This window comes from Netta rufina (genome assembly GCF_964035555.1).
Source record: "Netta rufina genome assembly, chromosome: 4".
Classification (NCBI taxonomy): Eukaryota; Metazoa; Chordata; class Aves; order Anseriformes; family Anatidae; genus Netta; species Netta rufina.
In genome coordinates, this window is record NC_140127.1 from 61,914,538 (window position 1) to 61,937,409 (window position 22,872).

The following is a 22,872-nucleotide window of genomic DNA, read 5'->3' on the forward strand; positions in this document are numbered from 1 at the left end:
TCCGTGGTATCTTCTGTATTCAATGCATTACACAGGGCTTTGCCACTTGACCTTCCTCTGGCTTAGTTTCTCTGTATCGGAACAGGAATAATATTAACTTTTCTAAACCACTTCTGAGATGCTCAGGTAAAATAGAGTTTGAAATTCAATTACTAATAGGCATTTCCTGTGAATAGATGAAAAAGTAGAGGTAGAGGATGCTATGAAGGGCTCAGCTGTATAAGAAAGGTATATACATTCCTCATACCACTGCAAAGTAAGCATAAGCAACAAATTCCAGGCATCATATGGAACTCTGCAATCCACAAGCGTGGAATCAGAAATGAATAGAACTTCTCAAAATCAAAAGGAATGGATGACATCAAGCGATACTAAGTGTAACATACCCATCGACATACTCATCTCATTAAAAACAAAACAAGAAGAGGCTAGTTGTAGCCTATTATACAACATTATTTTGCTGGGTGGATTACTTTCGTTAACTCATTTAGTTTTTTCTCTTTTTCGCTCCCTCCAAACTTCATTTGCTTCTAGCTCACCTTCATCAATATCTGGTGGAAGACCTCCAACAAACACTTTCCGAGAAAAACGCTCAATTCGTTCTCCATTCTGGTGACCTGAATAGCAGGTAGGTGAATTCAACACTCCGACTTGATCACTATGACCATCGTCCAGCAAACCATCGTCTATTGGGAAGAGGGAAGAACGGCCTTAAAAAGAAAAAAATAACAACATATATTAAAACAATTCTGTGTAAGTACTTAGTTATGTAATTTTAGAATGGGCAATGGGGGAATAGCAGTCTTGAAGGTAAAAATAAAAACAACAAGCAATTAGAAAAGTATACATTAGTTTAAGAAAAATTAAGATAATGAAGAATATGTTAAAACTTTAAAAAGGAAATTCCAGATTGACATCTCTGTAAGCATAATACCTCATACTAGGGTATATTGAAGTTACTCTGCTGCATCAAGTAAGATAATAATAATTTGTTTTTAAATAGAGGGTCTTACATAGAAAGAGATCATATTAAGGGCTGCTTAAGTGAATTTAATTAGTTTGCCTTTGGTTTAGCTTCAGGTTAAAGTGATAGCTTCTATCACATGAATGACTACTGCATGTCTAAAAATTACACTTTAAGTGACCTGAGGGAAATGAAAAAGTATATACACAGTAGGACATTTCAAATAGGTATGATTTCTCTTTTCTTTTGAAATTATCTGATTCTGATAATGCACAAACAGATCAGTTTCTGTGAAAGCAGGAGAGAATTTTAATGAATGTGCATAATGCAACACTTGAAAAATGAGTCAATGCTGTTTTATACTGGCTCTCAATTTTACAACAGTTGCAAAGGGAAGCCTTTTGGTGCTTCCTAACATGTAGCAGTCTGCAGTGAGACTACAGAGTTACCCTTTTGTGAGGACAAGGCAAACCAGGCTTTCCAGGGGTTGTTGTTCTATGTCTCTCCCCAGTAGAAACGAATGTTCAAACTGAAAAGCTAGTTGCAACTGTGAAATCCAAGAAGCCCACAGGACGCCTTTGCAATTGCAAAGTGATCAAAACTGACACACAGATGGCAAAGGGGAGTGCAAACATGGTATTTCCATCCTACTTTCACACACATAACCGCTTTCATATCTGCAAATTTTAGAGAACTCCAAAACAGAAGACCCCGAAGGTCAGGTTATGAATTCAGGTTATTCAAACTTTCACTGCTTTAGTGCAACAAGGATTAATAACAGTTTCAAATTCAGAAGTTAGTCTGAACTGCAGAAAGTCCAAAAAGAAACACTTTTGTGAAGAAAAATAAATACCCACATCAGCATTTATTCTGAAATGCAATTTTTCTGGTTCTCTCTCACTTTTTAAGTCATTATTACTTAAAGCATTCTGGAATTCCGTTGCTTTCCAAAAACAAAAGAAGAGAACAAAACCAAAAAAAAACCAACCTAGCACACTTTTGGGAGATAAGAGACAAGTTCATTTTCCACCTCAAATACCCAATTTATTCCAAGTTCACCCACTGCAAACGGATAGGCAGAAGCAGTGGGCTCCTGACACTGGAGTCTGCAGTATCCTAGCTGTGCTTCGTACTGCAACCTGTACCTTTTATCCCACCTCTGGCCCTAGGGACACCTGCAGAAATTGTGCAGATCAGCTAGGGATGAGAGCAGTAGGAAGGCCGTTAATTTCCATGAGACCACGTGAGATCAAGTGCTTAAAGACATGGCTGGAGGAAGAGAGAGCAAATGTCATGACTAATGACCCATGTTGTGGTAATAACGCCTGTAGGTCCTAAGCTGATATCTGAATCCACTATAAAAATACAGCACATCAAAAACACCGAATGAAAACACAAGATGATAGAAATGAACTAAACTTAATCATCACGTGGATCCCAAAACAGAAGCAGGACTGCTGGACTGTACTGTGTTAATAAAACCAGCGACTGTGATATCTTTATGGTGGCATTTCACAATTATGTCTAAAGTGCATATCTGATAGAGGGGAACACAGCAACCAGGAAATTGGAGCGTGCTCCTTCCTTCCATTAAAAACGGTGATGTGTTTGGAAATAACCTAATACGGTGGGAAGCAAGAGATGGCATCCCTGCTGGCTATCACAAGGAGGCGTTCAGCAGCTGGGTAACAGGAGCAGGAGAGCACCTTGAGAACTGGAAGCACGTAGCCTGTGTTCGATGGGGCAGCAAAGGCAGAAAGCAATGGACAAACAGAAGGTTAACGCAGCTGGAAGAGGCAGCTAGGGAGATTCTTCTTGCAAATGATATATTTAGACATAAGAGGAACAGGACCACGCTATGACGACCCAAAAAGGAAAAGACTGCAGCAGCTAAGTAGCGTTGATGTGAGTTTCAAGTTATGAAACTTGCAGTTATAAGAATGATGATCAGGTCTTATGCATATATGAAGTGGTCATATTCTTTCAAAAATATGCCAATCCTAATTAACTTGTTGGTTACAATATGGCCACAAAAGCTGCTTTTTTTCTTTTTCTTTTTTCCCCCTTTGTTTTGAACAAGTAAACAAAAGGCACAGACACACAATCTATACTTAGGGAAGGTACCTGTCCCAGCCTATGGAATTATACGATTTTTAAGGTCCCTTATAACCCAACCCATTTGATGATTCTATGATCTCTTCAGACCATGAAAATTATTTTTTTATGTTTCTCAAAGTAATTCTTAGATAATTCAATTTCTGACTTACAAATATATAGGAAAGAAACTCAAAATAATAATCCTCAGAGTAATTTATTTTCTTCCCCACAGACCAGTGTTAAAATCTAAGGACAATAAGAATCTAAGGCTCTGTTTCCATTACAAATCAAACCATCAGAAAACATTTTAAAGAGGTATCAGTGAGATCAGTTTTTCTTTAATGTGGGGAAAAGGTTTGCCAAAAGCACTGCAGCTCCTCAGAGAGCTAAGATGACATTGAGGACAATGGATTAACACACTCAGTGTAGCATGCTCTGTTTGACTCCAAACACTTCTTTCTCCCTCCTCTCCACTTTTAAATGCTTCCTGTCTGAAGAAAGCAAAAAGGTCACTTTCTAGGCTTTCCAATTTCTCCCAAAGACTGAATTAAAAGGATAAGCCCTTTTAAATACTCGTTTCTTTTTGTTTTATGACAGTGAAAAGGATTAAGCAAAGTCTACCAGAAACTTTCCAAAGACAGTTGTGCTATTACACGTGGTCTACATCATTATTCTTTCAAATGGGCCTCCTGAGCAACCCGTTATGAACCAATGCAAGATCAAGGCAGATAGGCAAGAAATTCTGTGTATATTGTGAATATTGGAAGCTATCAAGGTCTTGATGATTTGTTGCACACTTTACCTTGTCTTTGTAACAAGCACTGGTGACTTTCTCATACAGCTGATTCAGTATTGGTTTTCTGGGGTCAGTGAACATATATTGATTTATACTATGAAAATCTATTTACCGTTTCCAAGGGCTGCTCACTAGATTTCTTCCTAAGTTTATGAAGTATTCTTAGCTTTTACTCTGTACGCTATCACTTACACAGAAGCAAAGGGAGATGAGTTAGAACAACCAGCAAACGGTATATTTTTAAAGGGGGCAACAACTGCAAGCAGCTACCATTAGCATGAACGAAATTATGATTAGAGCTACAGAGCTTTAACTGATTAAGGGAATTGGAATTCAAACTCCAAAAGAGAGTTTAGTTTGAAGAGATTCAAACTAAAAAAGAGATCAATGATCAAAGCAATCCAGACTGCACCCCTCACACCCTCCATCTCCCCCGTATTAAGGAAACATGCAGATAAGCGTTTATAATCAACAATCTGGATTAATTAATCATAATGATCAGTAACAGCTCCATCAGGATTAATTGTACTGTAACAAACAGAAGTGAATTACCTCGTCTTCGCCCATAACTCCTTGCTGCATGTAAACAAAGGACAAATTGTAAAATGTCAAACAACTGTGTTATGCCCACATATGAAAATATTTATCATACAAAAAACTATGTGGGTGAGCAATAAATAAAAATCTGCATTGGTATTTGCCACTGCTAATTGTAGATTAGACTGCAAATAAACTGAAGTCTCACTTAAATATCCCACTATTTTACTACTAAACTGATGTTAGCAGCAGCTGTAAGGAATATACTATAAAACACAGCGATATCATTGCACAAATGTTGATTATTCAATGTGCCTTTATACTTGGTCTTAACTTCACGTTAATTACAGAAGCATAAAATGTGGTAACTTTAAAATTCATCTCCTCAAACACAATTTGCATCCTACAGAAGTGTCTAAATAACACGCAGGGCACTGCAACTGAAAAAAGGAAAATATTACTTTAAAAAGCATGTAGCCAGCATTAAATTAATCACAGAAACATTCTGGTCCATGGAACAGTTTGTACAGTCCTTCGCAGTGACAATGCAAATGCTATAAGCCATGACCTTCCTTTTTCATGAAAAGACCTAGCAGAAAATTAACCGCAAGGTTTTGTTTGAAACAAAAGACTCCTTGTGGTAGCAAACAAAATCAGGTCACAAGTCACAAGAAATGGCATTGTATCACAAATACTGCACAAAGGCAAAGCAACAGTTTCTGACCGACTGCAAGTAAATCCAAGATTTTCCTAACTTCTGAGTTTTGCAAGATTCTTAAAGGGATCTTACAGCTACAGTTCAGCAGACTGCACTGACTGCTCCTCAGCTTGAAGGCTGGGCGACTAAAAATAGGCAGATTACTAATACAAAAACTATCAAGCTATGTGTAATTTTTAGTTACGTTTCCACAAAGTATTTTCAATTCCTGTTTCTCAGACTTCGTAGCTGAGAAAGATTACTTTAATCATTATAGCACTGCAGTTAAATATCCACACAGATCACTAGAAACCATGTTACCGTGACATTCATGAACACAGATCACTCTGTCCTCCCATTAGTTTTTTATTTATTTATTTTACTGGGACTCCACGCACTGATCTCTCCTGAAATGCAGCTTTGGTTCTGAGACACTGATAGGCATGCAGCCTCACAAAGTCAGTGACTCATGAATTAAGCTCACTGTCCCATTTCCATATTATTGAATCCTTATATTGCTGGTATTTGCCATTTACATGGGGATTTTTCAAATTTTTTAAAAAGTTTATATATATTTTTTATTCTCTTTATTTTTTCCTACTAGGAATTCAGTGGATTGCTTATGGAATTCTGAGAATCTCTCTTGCATTTTTCTCCCTTAATACTTTTGATTTCTTACACAACATTCAGTATATTCCTAGCCAATTTGCACTGAACTTGCTTTCAAATTTATTTTCTTCCACCTGAAAGAATCACAATGGATTAGAACAGTCTTTTGCTTAAAGTTTTTCATACCCTCCAACCTTTCATTAGTGATCCAACACCAGAAAATCCCAGTTTCAACAAGACTGGGAACACCTAAATTCAGATTTCCCATATGAAAATAGCATCCACAAAAAGCAACATATTCTTCAACAGAGGATGTGATTAGTTCTCTTATCAGTTGATGCAGCACAGGGGGACTAATGTCTAACTTCAGACTTGTTTTCATCTGAAGTCAGGCATTGACATGAGAGCAGCTCTGCTGCTGCTGCAGCATGTAGGGATCTTTTCTAACTCTTGGACACAGTGACTCACAGGCAGCATTAGCAGCGGCGTCACCAAGCCCTTGTCCAACACCCTGTGCTCTTCTCTCCCCCCAATAAAACTGGAGTAATCAGGGAAAATTCAAGTGCTTCACACCCACAGTATGTGGCATGTTCCCTCTCCAAGAATACTAAACAAATGCATACTGATAAAGCATTTCTAGCTCAAGCCTTAGTGATTTTTCTTCTAGACCTGCTCCTTTTTTTGCCAACAAAACCAGCTCAGCTATTTTCTTATATATTCATAGTTAAGGCAATCTGATATACAAAAAATATATTGTTACAGAACACCTGAACTGTTTTTCTTTGTGTGTTTTAAAATATCAGTAAATTTAGGGATAAACACAACAGGGCTATTAAAATGCTAAAAACCCCTCCACAATGCAATTCAGCTTAAAATAGTATTTTTGCAATACAAACAGAAATTACAATGATACTCCGAAGTTCATCTGTGCATTCTTTGCTTAGGCAAAAACAATAATATCAGAGAAAATAGAAAAATAATTGTATTTGATGTTGTCACATTATTTACTTTACTCATATGGCAACCCCCCTTTCTCCTAATATTTACCTGTTTTGTCCATTTAGGTTGTAAACTAGTTTGGGCAGGGATTTTCTGTCACTGAGTCTATAAAGTCTAGAAAACTTTGCTCCCATTCTCAGATGATCTGTAGGCACTGCTGCAATAAATGTGACCACTGATAGCAACCCCTATGGTTTTGCAACTCGTTATTTTTGGTTATTTTTATCCAGAGTTTATGACCACAGTGGATAAGTTGTTTTAATAACAACAGCTACAAAGCCTTGAAGGTTACAGGCTCTCATCAGACTGCTTCCCAAATCACTACAAATACGGTATTGAACTAAAGGTATCCTTTTTAGCTTCATGAAACTTCAGTATTTTAATCTCCCTGTATAAATATTTCTATAAAAATAGCCTCTTTCAAAGGCTAGATATTGCTTCTGAAAAGTGTCCCACTGAAAAAAAACAAACTTCTATTATAAGGTGAGCAATGAGAAATTATAAAATATCAGAAATAATTTTCTCTATTTATTAAAATATTATGCACATACTGTATGTATGCCCTTCAGAGCGTACATGCTTGCCTATATGTGGTGTGTAACTATACACATTATATATATATATTTAGAGATATAGTTATATAGTTTTATATGTATTTACTATATATGTTTAATATGGATTTAATATATAAATTTAAATAATTAGTGCCTGTGTTTAGAGAAATAAATAATTGCAGGGTAGACAGCCCTTTGGGGAAGGCCAGTCACTTGTAGTTATACTTGATTTATGACAGAAAAAAATGAGAGATTATACTTCCTTCCTTCCTTCCTGAACTTGTTCAAAGAGTAAGTCATACAGAAATAATTTTGTATCCTCTACTCTGTAAAGGCAGATAACCTAATTAGCCAGAAACTTTGACAGATTTCATGTAAGTGAGAAAGTGCAAGGGATACACTCAGAAAACATGAATTAGGTAGCACATGCAAGAAGGATTATATGTCGAATGGAACCCAATAATCTTTTAACCTTCCAACTTTAACTGCTGTAGTTAACAAAAATATTCCCTCTTCTTGCAGTTAAAAAATTCTGCTTCTACATCCCTTAAGTTGCATACTAGTAAGTCTAGAACCTGTCAAAGAAACAAACAAAAGAACACCAAAAACCTTTCTGCAACTTAAATCAGCTCAAAGATAAAGATATGGCAGACAGAAGTAAACACTTTTTCTGCCATTATATTTATATGGTCTTGATGTCATATTTTTGCAAAATTGTGAGCAGTGCTATCATGCAGATAGTCAATGTATCATTTCTGTTTAGACATGTATTTGAATTACACTCCAGAGATCAAATATGCACTTATTTCAGTAACTGAAACTGCTGAGCTGATTTAAAACTATTTATGTTGTTTAACAAAAAAAAGACCTACTAGACCAACTTCCTATATTTAAACACAACTCAGAAATTTATGATATCAGCTAAGATAAAATACCATTTGTCCTTAACAGTCCTGACTTACATGAGCAGATGGGGACACTGAAGAAATGAATCATTCTTCGTTAATACTTATTTGTCATTTAAAGAAACCCATCAATAATTATAGCTGAAATTTTTCAAGAGTATTGGGTAAAGGGGGCAGGTGCCTATTCCCACTGTATTCTATTGCATTTGGGTGCCTAAATTCTATTCAGATTCCATTAGATTTTAAAGCTGAAAGAATTCATGATGACCACTCAAGTTTGGCATGCATGACAGACCACAGAATCTTATCCAGCGATTCCTGTATTAGGAAGTTCAGTAACTTCTCTTTGAAGCAGAACACCTTTCTTCATAGCACAACCAACTATAAGTATCTCTAAGTGATGGCAAGTCTAACGCTCCCTTCCTAAACTGACTGAATGGTGAATTATAGTAGGTTTCAATAGTCATTAAAAAAAAATTCAATGCATTAAAACTATAAAGGTGGGAACCCTACAATAGGGAAAATCCCCCAAAACCCTAGCAAATTGGGCTCTTGCATTATTAGTTGGTACAGACGGATTCTAAGATGGAGTTGACAATTAAAGATGTACTCAAGTGAAACCATTCCACAATATCTTTTCCTGACTTTTGAGGGAGGTCATTAAAAACCCATTTTTTTAGTTTTTACTCTTTTTTACAGCTTGAGCTGTAACAGATATATAATTATCAGATATATAATTTATTAAAACGTAAATCAGCTTTCCTTTGGTTCATTTCATTATTTTAAATAATGAAAACTGTAAATATTAATATTAGGCACAGTTCAGTAAGTACATGTTAAATGAGCTGGAAAATTATATCACTTAAGAAGAGAAAAACTAGCTAAAAATCAGTTTTATCTAGAAGTGTTTAGTCTTAAGAGGGTTGAGGAATTCCAGCCTGGCTCATGTCAGAACCTTACTGGGATCCAGAGATACGAGGGTACTAAAATGAAGTCTACTAAAATCCGCTGTTGGAGCACACAAAGATGTGTCCCACATCTTTAAAATGTTACTGCTTTGCTTTTATGAAGGGCTGGCATTGCTGCTCCTCCTGGTACTGACTACAACTCTAAATGAGAAAATAAGGCATAACCCCAAATCTATGGATTATCAGTTCTCCTCTTCTGTGTTTCTCCCTCCAAGCTCCAACTAAAGGGATACTGTGAAACATTTGTTTGAATCCTCTTCAGCAGAGGAAACTGAAGTCTGCAAGCTTTTCAACAAGTGTTCAAGCTGTGATTCTCTTCACCACACATTTGGAGAAAGCCCTTCAATTCTTGCAAAGAAAGACAGGTCATGACCGAGTCTGAAGCAGCCATGACTTCCCAGAAGTCATTCTTAGTGTTTCTGTTTTCTAGCTGCAAGTAGCTCCAGTTTAGAAGCTCCAACTTCAGGTTGCCCCCACCTGTATACGATTGCACTCTCCATGTGCATTACAGAGAACTTCAGTGTCCAAAACAGGGCTCTGAATCAAATTCTACGGGACATACCTGAAAATTACGCTTTGCAGCACCTGCCTTTTAGATACTTAAATTGTTATTTTTATCACACTTACCGAAGGTCGTTTGTAGTATTGAAGCTTTTAAAAAGGACAGAACTTTCACTGAGTGCTAGCTTCCCACCAGCATTAATAACAAACCAAGGTACTTTTAGTAAATACTCTATCTCTGTGGTTGGCTTTTCAGGTTAGTCTGTCACCACAGAGATGCCTTTTTCCAGTGTCACCAATAAAAGCAACCACCTTTTTTTCCCCTGATATTCCGTAGTGTAACAACACTTCCCACTTACTCTTTCAGCATGCAGTACTACAAAAAGAGCTCACCATCCTGAGCATTAAAGCAAACAAATTTAAAATGTTTCTTGCTTTGAAATATTTCCTCTCGTAAATGCTCGTAAGATTGCTCAATATTAATACCTTCCCACCTAATGTTTCATTGTAAATCAGCAGGTAATCACAATGGAACAGATACCACCTGAGAAAACCAGCTTGTAGCATAGGCTGTAGAGGTGCAGTTAAATACAGAAAGTTAGCTGTTGTAAATGTCCTAACATCAAGCAAATCCATATTCAATCTAATTTCCAACCAGAAATCAGGAATATGGATCGTGTGGGTTAAGCATAAACTTGATTTCAGTAGTAAAGAGCTATTTTTACTTTCCAAGGTACTCCATTATCTTAACTATCCAATACCAAAGAAGCTGATTATTCAAATGTCCGTTGCATGAGATTTATTTTTAGTAGATGGACAACGCAATAGGAATATCCTTAAAATCTTAAACATTTACTTACAGTGTCACAAAGTGGAAGATGTTTTTTTTGTTTGTTTTACAATTTATACTGAATTGCACAAGTGAGAGTGTGCAAAAGTGTAAGGCAACAACAACAAAAAGGAGCTCCACAGACCCACAAACCTGAAGTAACTGTTCTGTTTGTACTTTTTTATAATTAAGTCTTTACTGGTAACATTTAGACCCACCATTATCCAATAATTAGAAGTCAATAACAAACATGTAGTTGCTTTGTGTACAACAGATTCCACTTTTTCTTATCTGGTGAAGCTGTGGTATTACAGCTCTAATTTTTCCCGATGTAGAAAACATTTGTGTGCAAAACCCCTGATTTATTATTGACTTAGATGGATTACCAAGCTCTGCTTCCTTCTTTAGCCTTGAACAAAGGCTAAAGTTCATGCCTTCACTGAGTAGCAGATGTTCATGAAGTTTGACCTACTGGGAGAGGAACGTGAACATGAACTCTAACTTCAGCATATTTTGCAGTTAGAAACTTATTTGACAAAGCCAGTTCCAAAAAAAAACCCACAAAAATAAAATATTATTTCACAGAAGTGTAATAAAAAGTATATAGTTCACCATTTATCCACACAAGATAGAAAAGCATGCATTTCTGGCCTTCTTTTTCTAATTCACATCTGAGTATAATAGTTTTTTAGCAGAGCTTTGGAGAATGTTATGCTCGTGTGCTTAGGAACAAAAAAGAATAGTACATCTTTTAAGTATTTCAGATTTCAAATAAGCTAGAAATAATGAAAGGCTGTTGCAAGATTAGCTCTTGCCATTCAGCTCTGAAAAATGGAAAGCACTAGTCCCCCATCAATGTTGAAGACTAGAGGCAAGTAATTCAATAACAGAATGTAACAGTACAATTTTATACCAACATGTCAGATTTAAACTAAGCTAGAGATAATGAGGAACTGTTATAAGATTAGCACTTACCATTTAACATCAGAAGATTGTCAGTCCCTGGATGTGGATAACTCAAGCGACCTTAAAAGAAAACAAACAAAAAAAAAAGAATAAAGCAAAACAAATGCAGAAGTTTTAGTTATTACACTAGAAAATAAAAACACAAAAAAAGAAATTAAATGCAAAATCACTTCTTAGAATTTAAATAAAAAATCTATTTCCAGTTTGCCTAAGGGAAATAAAGAGCTAATATTTAACTCCAAGCACATTAACCAACAATACCCTTGACCCAAGTTAAAGCTGACAAGAACAGACTTCTTAACCTTAATTCTCTGGTCATAAGATCTGCAATGTGCTTTGGGATCAGCTCCAATAGGATAAAGCCACTTTTTGTTTCATGACACCCAGAAATAGTGCTGACTACTTTAGTCTTCTCTTTCATAGCGATTGTGAATAACTGTACTATGCACATTGCTTAACAGAGTGTCATTTCTGTGGTTTAGGGCCTCTCTGCTGAATCAGTGTAAGAAAAAACATGTCAACAGGAATTAATATTAAGGCATTAAAAAATTATTAGCCAATGTAACCGTTGCATGTAGTATTTTCAGCAGGTCTGGCAAATCTAGTGTACTGGTTTATCTGCAAAATTAAGAAATTTAAAGAATACAGTACATCACATTTTTTAGCAGACAAACAACTATTGAATGAATATTACATGAAAAACCTCATATCCTGACATGGAACTTTTCAAGTGTTGCCTTTTACTACATTGGTGGCATGTTTTACTTTAATAGCTAAATGACTGGTTTAAAATACATAGCTGAAGTGTCTCTTCACTACAAATTCCTTTTTATTAAAGGAGACTTATTCTGTTTACAGGAAGCTGCGAACATACCAGCAGTGCACACTGACCTAGAGAAAAAAATTCAATAGCTGCTGTGTTTAGAAGTGTGCTTTAATGTGCAAAAAACTACATTTCCATGTATCTTGCTATTACAACATACTTGCTTGTCTATAATCCTTAAACTTGTATAACAAACATTTAAATCTTTTGGAGGAAACTAGAACATTTGCTGAGACAAGAATAAAGGCTGAAAGCAAAGCATGTTGAGAACTGACACAGATTTAAAGGGGAATATAGATGCAGATGGCTTGTAAGATGCAAGTAAATGTTAGTAAGACACTACAGATAGTCATACCCCAATAAGGCTCAGGCTTTCTGAAAAGGAACAGGAAAAAAATAGTAAAAATAAAAACCAAAGCAGCAATCCATATATCAAAGTTGCCTAACAACTCTCATCATGTTTTTTTTTTTTTTTTTCTTTTACTCTTGCTGAACCCATGTGTTTAGCAGCAAGACTGGAAATTTCTCAAAATAGCAGTTCTGTGTCTAAACGGACACACCTTTGGGGTTAAATAAAACCTCCATCTGAGAAAATATTTAAGTAATAGTACATAATTCCCTGCAGGAATCAAACAGGAGAATTTTCTACCAAAAACTACAGAAAAGAAAAATATTAACTCTTAGAACAGCAAGATTTAAAAAAAAAAAAAAAAAGTTAAAAAAAAAAAAAAGTTCTATACAGCCAGATTCTATTTCTCTTCCAACAGATATTATTATTAGAATGAATGGTATTTGTGCAGCTACAAATTAGGTAGGAATTCTGCATATTTTTTTTTTAGGATTTGGGAAGGACAGGTGAATCCAACTGAAAGAACTCTCACTGTCTTCTTCAAATTTTACAGAAGTTTTAAGATGACTCAGGTAAGATATTAAAAAATCATTTCAGGAGTCTTTGTCTTCATTTTCTGTAACTTCAGGATGTCCAGTTTTATAAAACAATCCAATTTTTCTCTCATGGTAAGCCTTTACAGCTACACCTAATGTTTCTTGGAAAAATAGATATTTTACCCCTGTAGAAATGCATTCTAGTACATGAAGAAAGAAATTAAGAAGGCGGCATCCTTACGCTGCAATCTGGGAGCTGCCACTGGTTTGCTCAGCCTCGTTTTTAAGAAGTCACTTTACTTTTCCTCTCAGTTGGTCTATGAAAGGAATACTCATTTGCCTAACAGCCAGGATTTTACAGGATTATTTACTGTCACCATCCTGTTTATATACGGTGCTATAGAAATGCAACACTGTGAGCTGCTTCTTGCAGAATGGACTGATTTATCTTGAATAACGAGAGAAATCATGAGAGATGATCATCTCAGCTTCAATCTCTTTGAGACTCTGGTGATGATCTGTCTCTAAATTTTGTTCTTTTTTTTTTTTTTCTTTTCATTTAGTAAAGGGGACAAAAGATACCGATTGTAATTATTGCAGAAAGTGATTTCAGATTTTAGGCCTATCATGAGAGGACCCCCCTCCGATGTCAGCACCAAGAGAGGAAATCTGCTTTAGAAGATAGGGGATTCCCGTTTAAAAATGGTATTTTTGCATTTTCACCTTTTGTTTCCCCTTCTCTCTAGCTCCATGAATAAGCTGCACCTGAAACATAAGGCACAAAGCCGAAAAAGTTGAAATAATCAAGCACTTCTCAAGAAGTCGTGGGGATGGAGCTGTGCTAAGGAGTGCGCTCTGCCTGAATCCACTGGGCCCGGGACTCTGGTATCAAACCGATGCACCACACAAACACACAGACCTCCTCTTGCTGTTACGAAGATGAATTTGCTAGCTCAGATAATGATTTCAGGGTTAGAAGAGGAAAATTAGTAACCTTTTTGGTCTTATTTGAAAGGTTATTTCAATGAAATTGCTTTTTGTAATTTAACTATAGCTATGTCATTCCGGTGATCCTACAACGTGTATTGACCACCTTATCTAGCACTTGGGCTTTACAACCTTAAAAACATTTTTAACATAGAAGATTTGCTTGTTTATTCAAAATATAAGTACTGCCAATTTTGGTTTTTAGACCTCAGAACAATCTGAGGTGGCAAAATGCAGTGTTTCTATGGAGTGCATGTGAATTTAATGACATAAATAAATCCATGAAACTTCGTGTGTGGAATTAGCTGCAAGATCAATCCTGTACTGAGTTTAGAGAACTCAAATTTGTTTAAAAAGCGTAAAATGGATGTATACAGTATTAAACTTCATGTAAAACAGCATCACATAATATACAAAGAACAAAGGAGCGCCATCTTATAGCAATTCGCTTTGTTTCTATCGTGCATTTTTTCCTCTTCAGCTCTTTCTATTGCTTGTTGTTCAATGCCTTTAAAAATACGTACCATTTTAACAACTGCCCTCATCACAAACCCCATCTATTCTTATTTTACTTCAGTGTCAGAAAACTAGATTTGTGAAAACCGTTCAATACTTATTCCAGTGGTATCTGCTTGCCTAAAAATAATTTTAATAACATAAAGATGCTATACTCGTTTAAAAATAACTACAAATTAATTACAGAATATCTACTATTTAAATAATAGATGCATATAATTCCTGAGAAATGAAAAGTAATCACTTCACTGGCTGCCTACAGAACTAAGCTCTACAGCATCCAAAATTAGCACTGTGCTATTGGTGCTACTTGGAAAAAATAGGATGGCTGATATTCCTGTGCTGTTCCATAAAGTATCGTATTATAGAAATTTTCTCTGTGAAAGCCTGAGTCTAGGAACTTCAGCACATTACCACTAATTATTTTCATGTATCACGGCTAAATTCAGAATAGCTCCGCTGCGGAGAAGCAGGTAAGTCTGACATTTCTTATGTAACTGCTGCTCTCTGAAACTTAATCCCCTCTTCCGCATCTAAATGTGATCAGTGTTAACGCAACTGGCTGCTATGTACTTCTGACAACGTGCTCTTGCGTAAGGGAAGAAAAATAAATAAATTTTGTAAATAAATTTTGGTGGGCCAGCTTAACCACTACAACCACTTGAGAATTGATTAAAAAAAACAAGTCTTGATAATCCAAATGATGAGGAAAGAGTAAGGAATTACATTAGTTACATTTCTGTAATCTTATGTTATTATCATGGGCAGTGACAATTAAAATGCTAATTTCTTTTATAAGCCTCTTCTGAGCATCCAGATGTAGTTCTGCTTACTCACTTTTCATTTTAGGGCAAATTCATATCTAGTATTGGACATGCATGCTTTCTATTCCTATTTAATTAAATTCTTTTAGGAATCCCCAAACATTAAAACATTTGGGACAGATTTAAACCTATAACGACTGCTTCAAATATTGCTGACTCAGTTTCACAAAGTTGATATTTCGTTGTCTGCTCCCACCTTTTTCTTCTCTTTGTTTTTAAAGTCTTAAACGAAGAGACTGAGAATCCTAAATTCCTTTCCCACCTTCCTTTTTTTTTTTTTTTTTTTTTTCCTTTCTTTCAGTAGATCTCCTGATCAGAAGAGAAAGAGCTTCCAAGTTAAGCTTTTTCCCAGACTACGTAACAGACGGCACATGGCTGAGGACTGCAGCAGTTTCAGAAAGCTCAATTTTTGATTCGGTGTAGTTAAGACAACAGCACAAAACCATGTTTGGACAACACCTAGTTACAGAAAGCCTAGATACTACACTTTCACATGCTTGTGTAAGAATTATGTAAGCTTTAATGAGGCCAAATATGTTGTCTACGATAAGTCTGTTTAGGCAAATGAGTCTACCAGTCTTAAATAGGAATATTTTTTTTCTCTCAAACAATTTCAAAGAAAGAAACCTACAGAAAATGTTCTTTACTAGATTCTTTTTACTAGAATTTCAAGGCTTTTATATGACAAAAAGTGAAGCCTTTCCTTCCTTGCTCTTTTGTTCAGCCTTAGAAACTTTTCTGAGCACAGTTTGAATTACTTTAGGAAGCAACTGCATAACTTTAAATCTTACTGCTCCCTAACACACAAAAAATATAAAACAAAGTCATTTGAAAACAAAAATTGTCATGTCCAAAGGAAGAAAATGTTTTTTACTGTGTCGTTCAGTCACCATCGCCTTTTTTTTTTATATTTCACTGGGCATGCTCCAGCATGTTGTTTTTAAAAGAAACATGTAGAGCACCTGAAAAGCTTAACTAAACTAATTGAACAGGAAAATATAAATAGGAAAGAGCAACATAAAGGCTTCTAGGTACATCAGGTTATTCTTCCCCAACAGGTAAGCCAAATGTTAGTGTTTATTTTTATTATTTTATTACTAGCTATACAGAAAAAGGTATTTTTGTAGCTTTCCTAAAAAAAAAAAAAAAAAAAAAAAAAAGCTTTTCTCTTCCTCCCTTCACAAGAAAGCATGAAGAAAAATAGAACTTATTTTTCCTATAAACTTTGTACTCCTTCTTGTTACTCCTACTAACATAGGTATGACTAATTCAAGTTCTGTACTGTCTTATATATAGCTTGCAGCGCTATAGGAGAGCTGATTAGGAAAAAACAAAACAATTCTAGATTGAGAAAAGCATCAATACTCTTGCTTTACACAAGAGAAGCCATTAAATTACATGGAAATCACCACTGCCTTTACTATAACGATGTTTCTAGTAGATACAGTAGATAATAAATCCCATGAAATCATCTGCTTCTCAATTGGAACACATATTCTATGAGCGTAACCTGTTCTTTTACATTTTTTCCATAATCTCTTTAAGTGTAAATGTTTTGGCTTTCTTGCTTCTGAAATGTCTAGAACTCAAGTTTGCTACATCTTGACATCAGGAAGGACTCTCATTTGGGGGAAAATAGTTTAAAGAAAAAAAGAAGTACACATGAATGTTATGTCTGGAAAATAATTACACAACTAATATTCCAATATTTTTGTCTAGTCTTTAATATTTTAAGGGTTAATAGAAGAATTAAAAATGGTATTTAGGAACAAAACTAATTTGTTCCTTAAAAAAACATAAATTAATTTAGTTTAAACTTTATTATCTTTAACTTCCATTTATATTCTATTGGAAAAATATTAAATATATTTTTATAAAATTGATTTTGAGAAAATGTTATGGGGAAGATTAGTTTTAACATGATCAAGATTTCTGCTGCAATCAGTGAATTCAAGTACACCTCTACCTTGAAAAACTGTCTTACTGCATGCTAAAAATCACTCCCTTCTTTTGATCTCTTCTGTAGTTACGACTAAACTTAGTCTAAGTGAAGCTGAAACTATACATCTATAAACAACTTTTGGCAGGCATAAATTTAGCTTTCAGTGAATCATATTTGAAATAAAGGTTTTTCAAGTTCATGAAAGCAAAAATTGTGAAATCTGACTTCCTTCTAAAATGAGTCTTCAAATGCAAAACTTAAAGCTGTGAGCTAGTACACACAGTGTCTGTTCTGCATTGTGCAAAATCTGAGACAAGATGCTTAGTCATACTCCAGATATTGTAAGCAGCTAAATCTGAAACACGTGCTTAAAATTCCAGGGACTTTCATTTTACTGCTGTGGTCAGATATAAAAGATGCATTGTCTTAGCGTGCTTAGATTTAGTTAAAAACTTGCCATAAAAATATTCTCTAGTTAGAAAAATATTCTTCAGTTACAACAAAGCATGTCATATATTAATAGGAATAAAAAGGAAGAGTTAGTAATATTCTTAGTCCTGTGCATTATGCAAGCAGGTTCTTACATAAGTGTCAGATTTGCTGTGGTGAAAAGAAAACCCAGAGGGACTGAAATAACAAAATTAGTGTTTCACAGTTTGTAGGAGAAAAAAGTTAAACTTGTTAGGAAGTTACAGAAAATGCCAACTAACGGTGACTAAACAGGAGAGGGATAGGGAGGAACTGAAAAGCTATTCTTGGATGTGTTCTCTGCTTCCCACCGTCAGTCAGTAAATTCAATAAGGAACATTTCTCTTGTCCTTTTGCTAATCGTGTAGCTGTTTCAATTGAAATAATAACTTCAAAAGGAAATAAAAAAAGATCTTCAACAACCTATTTAAATAACAGCACGCAATTATTCCATTTAAATTCAGTTGGTGTGTGCATTGTTCTCTGGCACTCAAATGAAAAAAAAAAAAGAATTTCCTTTGAATTCATCACTATCTATGGCTTCCATCTGTTTTAGTTCAAACATAAAACTCAGCAGAATTTTCACTGTGATGGTGAAACTGTTAAAAAAAGAAAGTCTGTCAACTGCAGACTGAAACCATACACTCACGTCCCTAGAAAGCACAGAATAACTATGGAACCTTTACTGAGTTTTTCAAAAATGTCTATATATGGACATATTTGACTTCATCTTAAAGCTTTGTCTTGTCTTATTCTCACTGAAAAATTATTATTGGAAAGATGTAGTTTTCATGTAGTGTATCGTAACAAAATATGATGACATGAATAAAAATAGGTAATTTCTGTGTTTGCTGTGCCTCCGAAAACTCTTCTGCATTATAAAACCAAAATGAAAACAGCGAGATGGTGGGGAAACAAAGCAACCACTTCCATTTGTCATGTCAGTGCACACAAGTGAAGAAACTGATTGGTTTTCAGGAATGTGAGAGATGTCACTGGCAGTATATTATGATAGAGGATCTTCATTCTCTAATTTTAAGCCTAACAATAATCTTTTAATATCTATCCTGATTGTAGACTTACTTGCCCTCAGATAACCAAAGTCACAGTATTAGTCACCACCTGAGTGTGGCAAATTGAAGAAAGTGCTTTGAAACAGGGATGAGCTAACTAGTTACCTTGTCTTTGATGCCATGCACTTGCTTTTAGTTCACAGCAGTCACCACCAGGCTAACGTTCACAGGTTTTGACCTCTGTGTGTTACTTAGTAATGTATTGTTAACACGTAGGATGGACAGAAACTGAATTTACTAGTGGACTTCAGTGATAAAATTGTTAAAACCAGAATTCAGTTTCTGCAGATATTATGAAACAAGAAGCCAGATTAAAGAACATCTATGAAAATTTAATTTCAGCTGCCAATCTAATGAGGAGGAAAAATTAACAGGCTAACCAGATGTTACCCACTTACTGATCTTTGTAGAAATTTTTAGTTTGGAGAAAAAAAAAAACACAAAAAACAACCTTTTGGTTTTACACTCTAAATTACGCTATTACAGGCTATCTAAATACCACCAATCTTCCAACTGATTATTAAAATTTTTAGATAAAGGAGCAGACTAACAAAGTGTTTTCCACATCAGGAGAGCACAGGCCTTTATGTGCTAATGTAATATATATTAAGCTTAGAAGTCTCTAGAAATGGAGAATGGATGGGAGTAAATAACTATATAAAAATATGTGATTTTCTTTGGATTGCTTTAATACTGAGACATAATTCTGCATAGCAATCCTGACATCTTTGGTATTTTAAAGCTAGATTGTGTTAAGCCAGTTATAATACCACAAATAAAGTAACATTTGATCAGGCCAAATTAAAGGGCTTGAGTTCCCTGCTGCAAAGTTCAATGGTAAAATCCACCTGAGAATAAGTATGGAAAGACAGAATCCCAAAGAATGACTTACTGCACAGTGAATAGAGGAATTAAAACCAAAGTCCACAAATATTTGCTATTTCAGCAGAGCCCAGAAGGGTAAGAGGAACCTGACTGCTAAAGCCAAGTGTACTTCTGCACTTCTTCAGACTAACAGAAAATGGACGACTACACGCAGTTATCCTCCATGGGCTTTCAAAAAAGGACAAAAATTGACTTTATCAGTGGACTTAATTTTCTTTTCAACTTCCACTGCAAAGAAAGGGATTTAAAAAAAGCGTTTTGATTCCACTCCCACCTTCTCTTGGCTAGCTTCGACACATCAGTGTGTCTTTACAAACTGAGGTAGAACTTCCTGCAGCAGAAAAGTCAATTACAAATGAACCTAACTATGAATTTCTTAGGGAGAGGAAGAAATACCTGTGAAGATACTGATGCTTAAGTTTAAGTTAAGTTTTAATCAATTGTAAACCAATGTTTTCAGCAAAATACAGATCGAGATTGACCTTTTGTATGAGTTAATAATTCATTTGCTATTTTAATATGAACCTAGAATCTAAATTAGCAATCAGTGTTAATTCAAATATGCAAAATGGATGACCCTTTTTTCTTTATTTAGCATAATAACATACCTTTAAGTGGATCATGCTCTGCTCTCATAATGTCAATAAGGGAGTTTTCCAAAGAGTGCATATTCAGACTGTCATACATTCTATTTCGATCCTAAAAGAGAACAAAATCCTTAGTATTGGAATACAAATTCTGTACTTTTTAACAGGAAACTTGATAGGAAGACATAGGCACCTAAAGGCTGCACACTCAGATACTGAGATGGACAGTAATACAAGAGCTTAAGATATTTTAATTTATTAACAGTAAGTTTAATAGCATCCAAATATAAAACTGCACTACAAAGAACTCTTCTGTATATGCAGATGTTTATGTATATTCTATATATCTCTATAATAGCCTTTTTCCTTCAGAGGATCTGCTCGAATCAGTTCCAAAGACCCACAGCAGAGCTCAACATTCGGTTGTTTAATGAGCTCCTCCAGCCATTAGTCTCCTCCAATTTAATCGCATGCAGAAGTTAAATAGTGAGTAGGCTGGGGAACTACAGGAAGAGAAGAACAGTCACCTCATATGAAAGAAAGCATTTTCTTGGTGCTTTGCTAAGTATCTCGCCTAGGCACTCAGTCCCCTGCTGAGACTGCACTCCCTCGTTTCTGGGTCATTAATCTGAGACCGTTTGCATAAAGACTTGAGTTACAAATGGTCAACACTAAATGGTTAAAGGTTGCAAAATTAAAGTTAAGCTGTGAAAGAAAATGTCACGAAGCTTACTAACAGATTATCAACCTTACATAGAGCATTTTTATAAGTACCGAGATTAATAAAAAGTTACCATAATGCCTTACAAATATTTTCACTGAAGATAATAGAAGTTATTGTAATAAATCATACATTTTTCACCAATTTTATGCTTAAGACATTTTCTCCTGAGTTTTCTAATGCACCCAAGTTGTACGGACAGGAAAAAAAAAAAAAAGATTACTTGAAACTTCTTTGGCCTTTCTGGAATACCTTCAGAGACTGAAAATAGTTTGTGTAAAACCTTAATCTCCTCTACTTGCAAGGCTTTCTGGCTGGACTGTATCACACTAAAGGCACGATTACAGGATTTTACTATCATCTCCTCTCTGGTTGCACTGTAGTAACTCAGCAGAGTAGGATGAAATACACCACACCCATCCCACAACCATTAAAATTCATTAAAGCTGCAGCCAGTACATACATAATGGGACAGCAGTTTTCTGACCCACACCTCCCATGCCAGTCCAGCAGAACAGAGATTAATTTCCAACTTCATCCTACAGCAAGCAGGTACTCCTCATGCTTGGGTTACGAAAAAGCAAGCTGTGAAAGAGGTGTTTTCTATGAGTCAGAAACCATGACTTGTGAACAGCTCTGCAAAATAAGCCATGATGAAACTAATGTTTGACTTTCCTCCTCCTTCTTAGAAAGTTTAGTCAATGTGACGCAATGCTGGGATAAAGAGGGAGAAGCCATTTTTTTAAGCTCTCTCCCTCCCGCAACTCGTAAGAGTTTTCATGGGATAAGCAGTCTGCCATGTTCATTTGATGATTTTTTGGAAACCTTTAAATAATTTCAATGAAAAGTTAAAAAAAAAAAACACAACTAGGTTTCTCTCATTTCCTGCCACATCCCAGACTAAGTGCCACTGACTGTGTGAGGTGGTGTGGCTTGAGTGCCAACAAATCTCCAGTAGTACTTGAGATCCCACCAACCTCACTTGGGGACTGCTTAGCTCTCATTCAGTTCTCTGGCTGTCCTAAGCAGCAGAAGAAAGAAACCGAAGTGACTCATCAGCTTCCATGCCCTTGCAGGTTGATTTCTCAACAGCATCTATGAAAAGAAGCTGCTTACCCTAGCAAACTTGCTTTCTATAGAAGGTGTGAGCTCTGACAATGCTGCATCTGTTCCCCACTGTCCCCCAGCAGACGCATGAGAAGGGATCTCATCAGAATTTTTAATGAAGTCTTCAATTCAGCTGACTTGAAAAGCCATTTGGTAGGTAGTAAGCGCTCTTGCAAAACCCCGTGCTGAGTGAACAGAAACCAGATTTTGCCACCTTTGTAGCCAATGGGGTAAAAGAGCAGGTAGTAGTAAAATATGGACAAAGCTCTACATGTGACATGTGATAATTGCGGGCTCACTAGGGAAGATTTTCTTATTTATTTTTTGATCATTGCTCCTTTAACATTGAAATAAATGACCATCTGGGGGTGCCCAGTGCCAGGACATGTAGCACAAACAGGAACACTGGAGGCTCTGAGCATCAGGCAGCACTTCTGGGCTGTGTAGGTGATGGAGCAGTGGCACAGGTTGCCCAGAGAGGCTGTGGGGTCTCCTTGGAGATCTTCAAAAGCTGCTTGGATGTGGTCCTGGGCAGGCTGCTTCAGGCAGCCCTGCTGGAGCCTGGGTTGGAGCAGATGGGTTCCTGCCAGCCTCAGCCATGCTGCAAGTCTGTCAGGAGCTGTTAACATACT

The 22,872-nt window shown here is 35.9% G+C and overlaps 1 protein-coding gene across 2 annotated transcripts in view; it reads right to left on the reverse strand.

Moving 5' to 3' along the window:
- CPEB2 (cytoplasmic polyadenylation element binding protein 2) overlaps window positions 1–22,872 on the reverse strand; it is a gene marked incomplete at both ends in the record, with an annotated part of 49,730 nt that overhangs the window by 14,706 nt on the left and 12,152 nt on the right. For both annotated transcript variants that reach the window (XM_084285518.1, XM_084285519.1), the window contains 4 exons: window positions 540–710; window positions 4,410–4,433; window positions 11,432–11,482; window positions 20,434–20,524. In XM_084285518.1, the coding sequence (XP_084141644.1) occupies window positions 540–710; window positions 4,410–4,433; window positions 11,432–11,482; window positions 20,434–20,524 (337 nt within the window). The remainder of the gene's footprint in view (window positions 1–539; window positions 711–4,409; window positions 4,434–11,431; window positions 11,483–20,433; window positions 20,525–22,872) is intronic.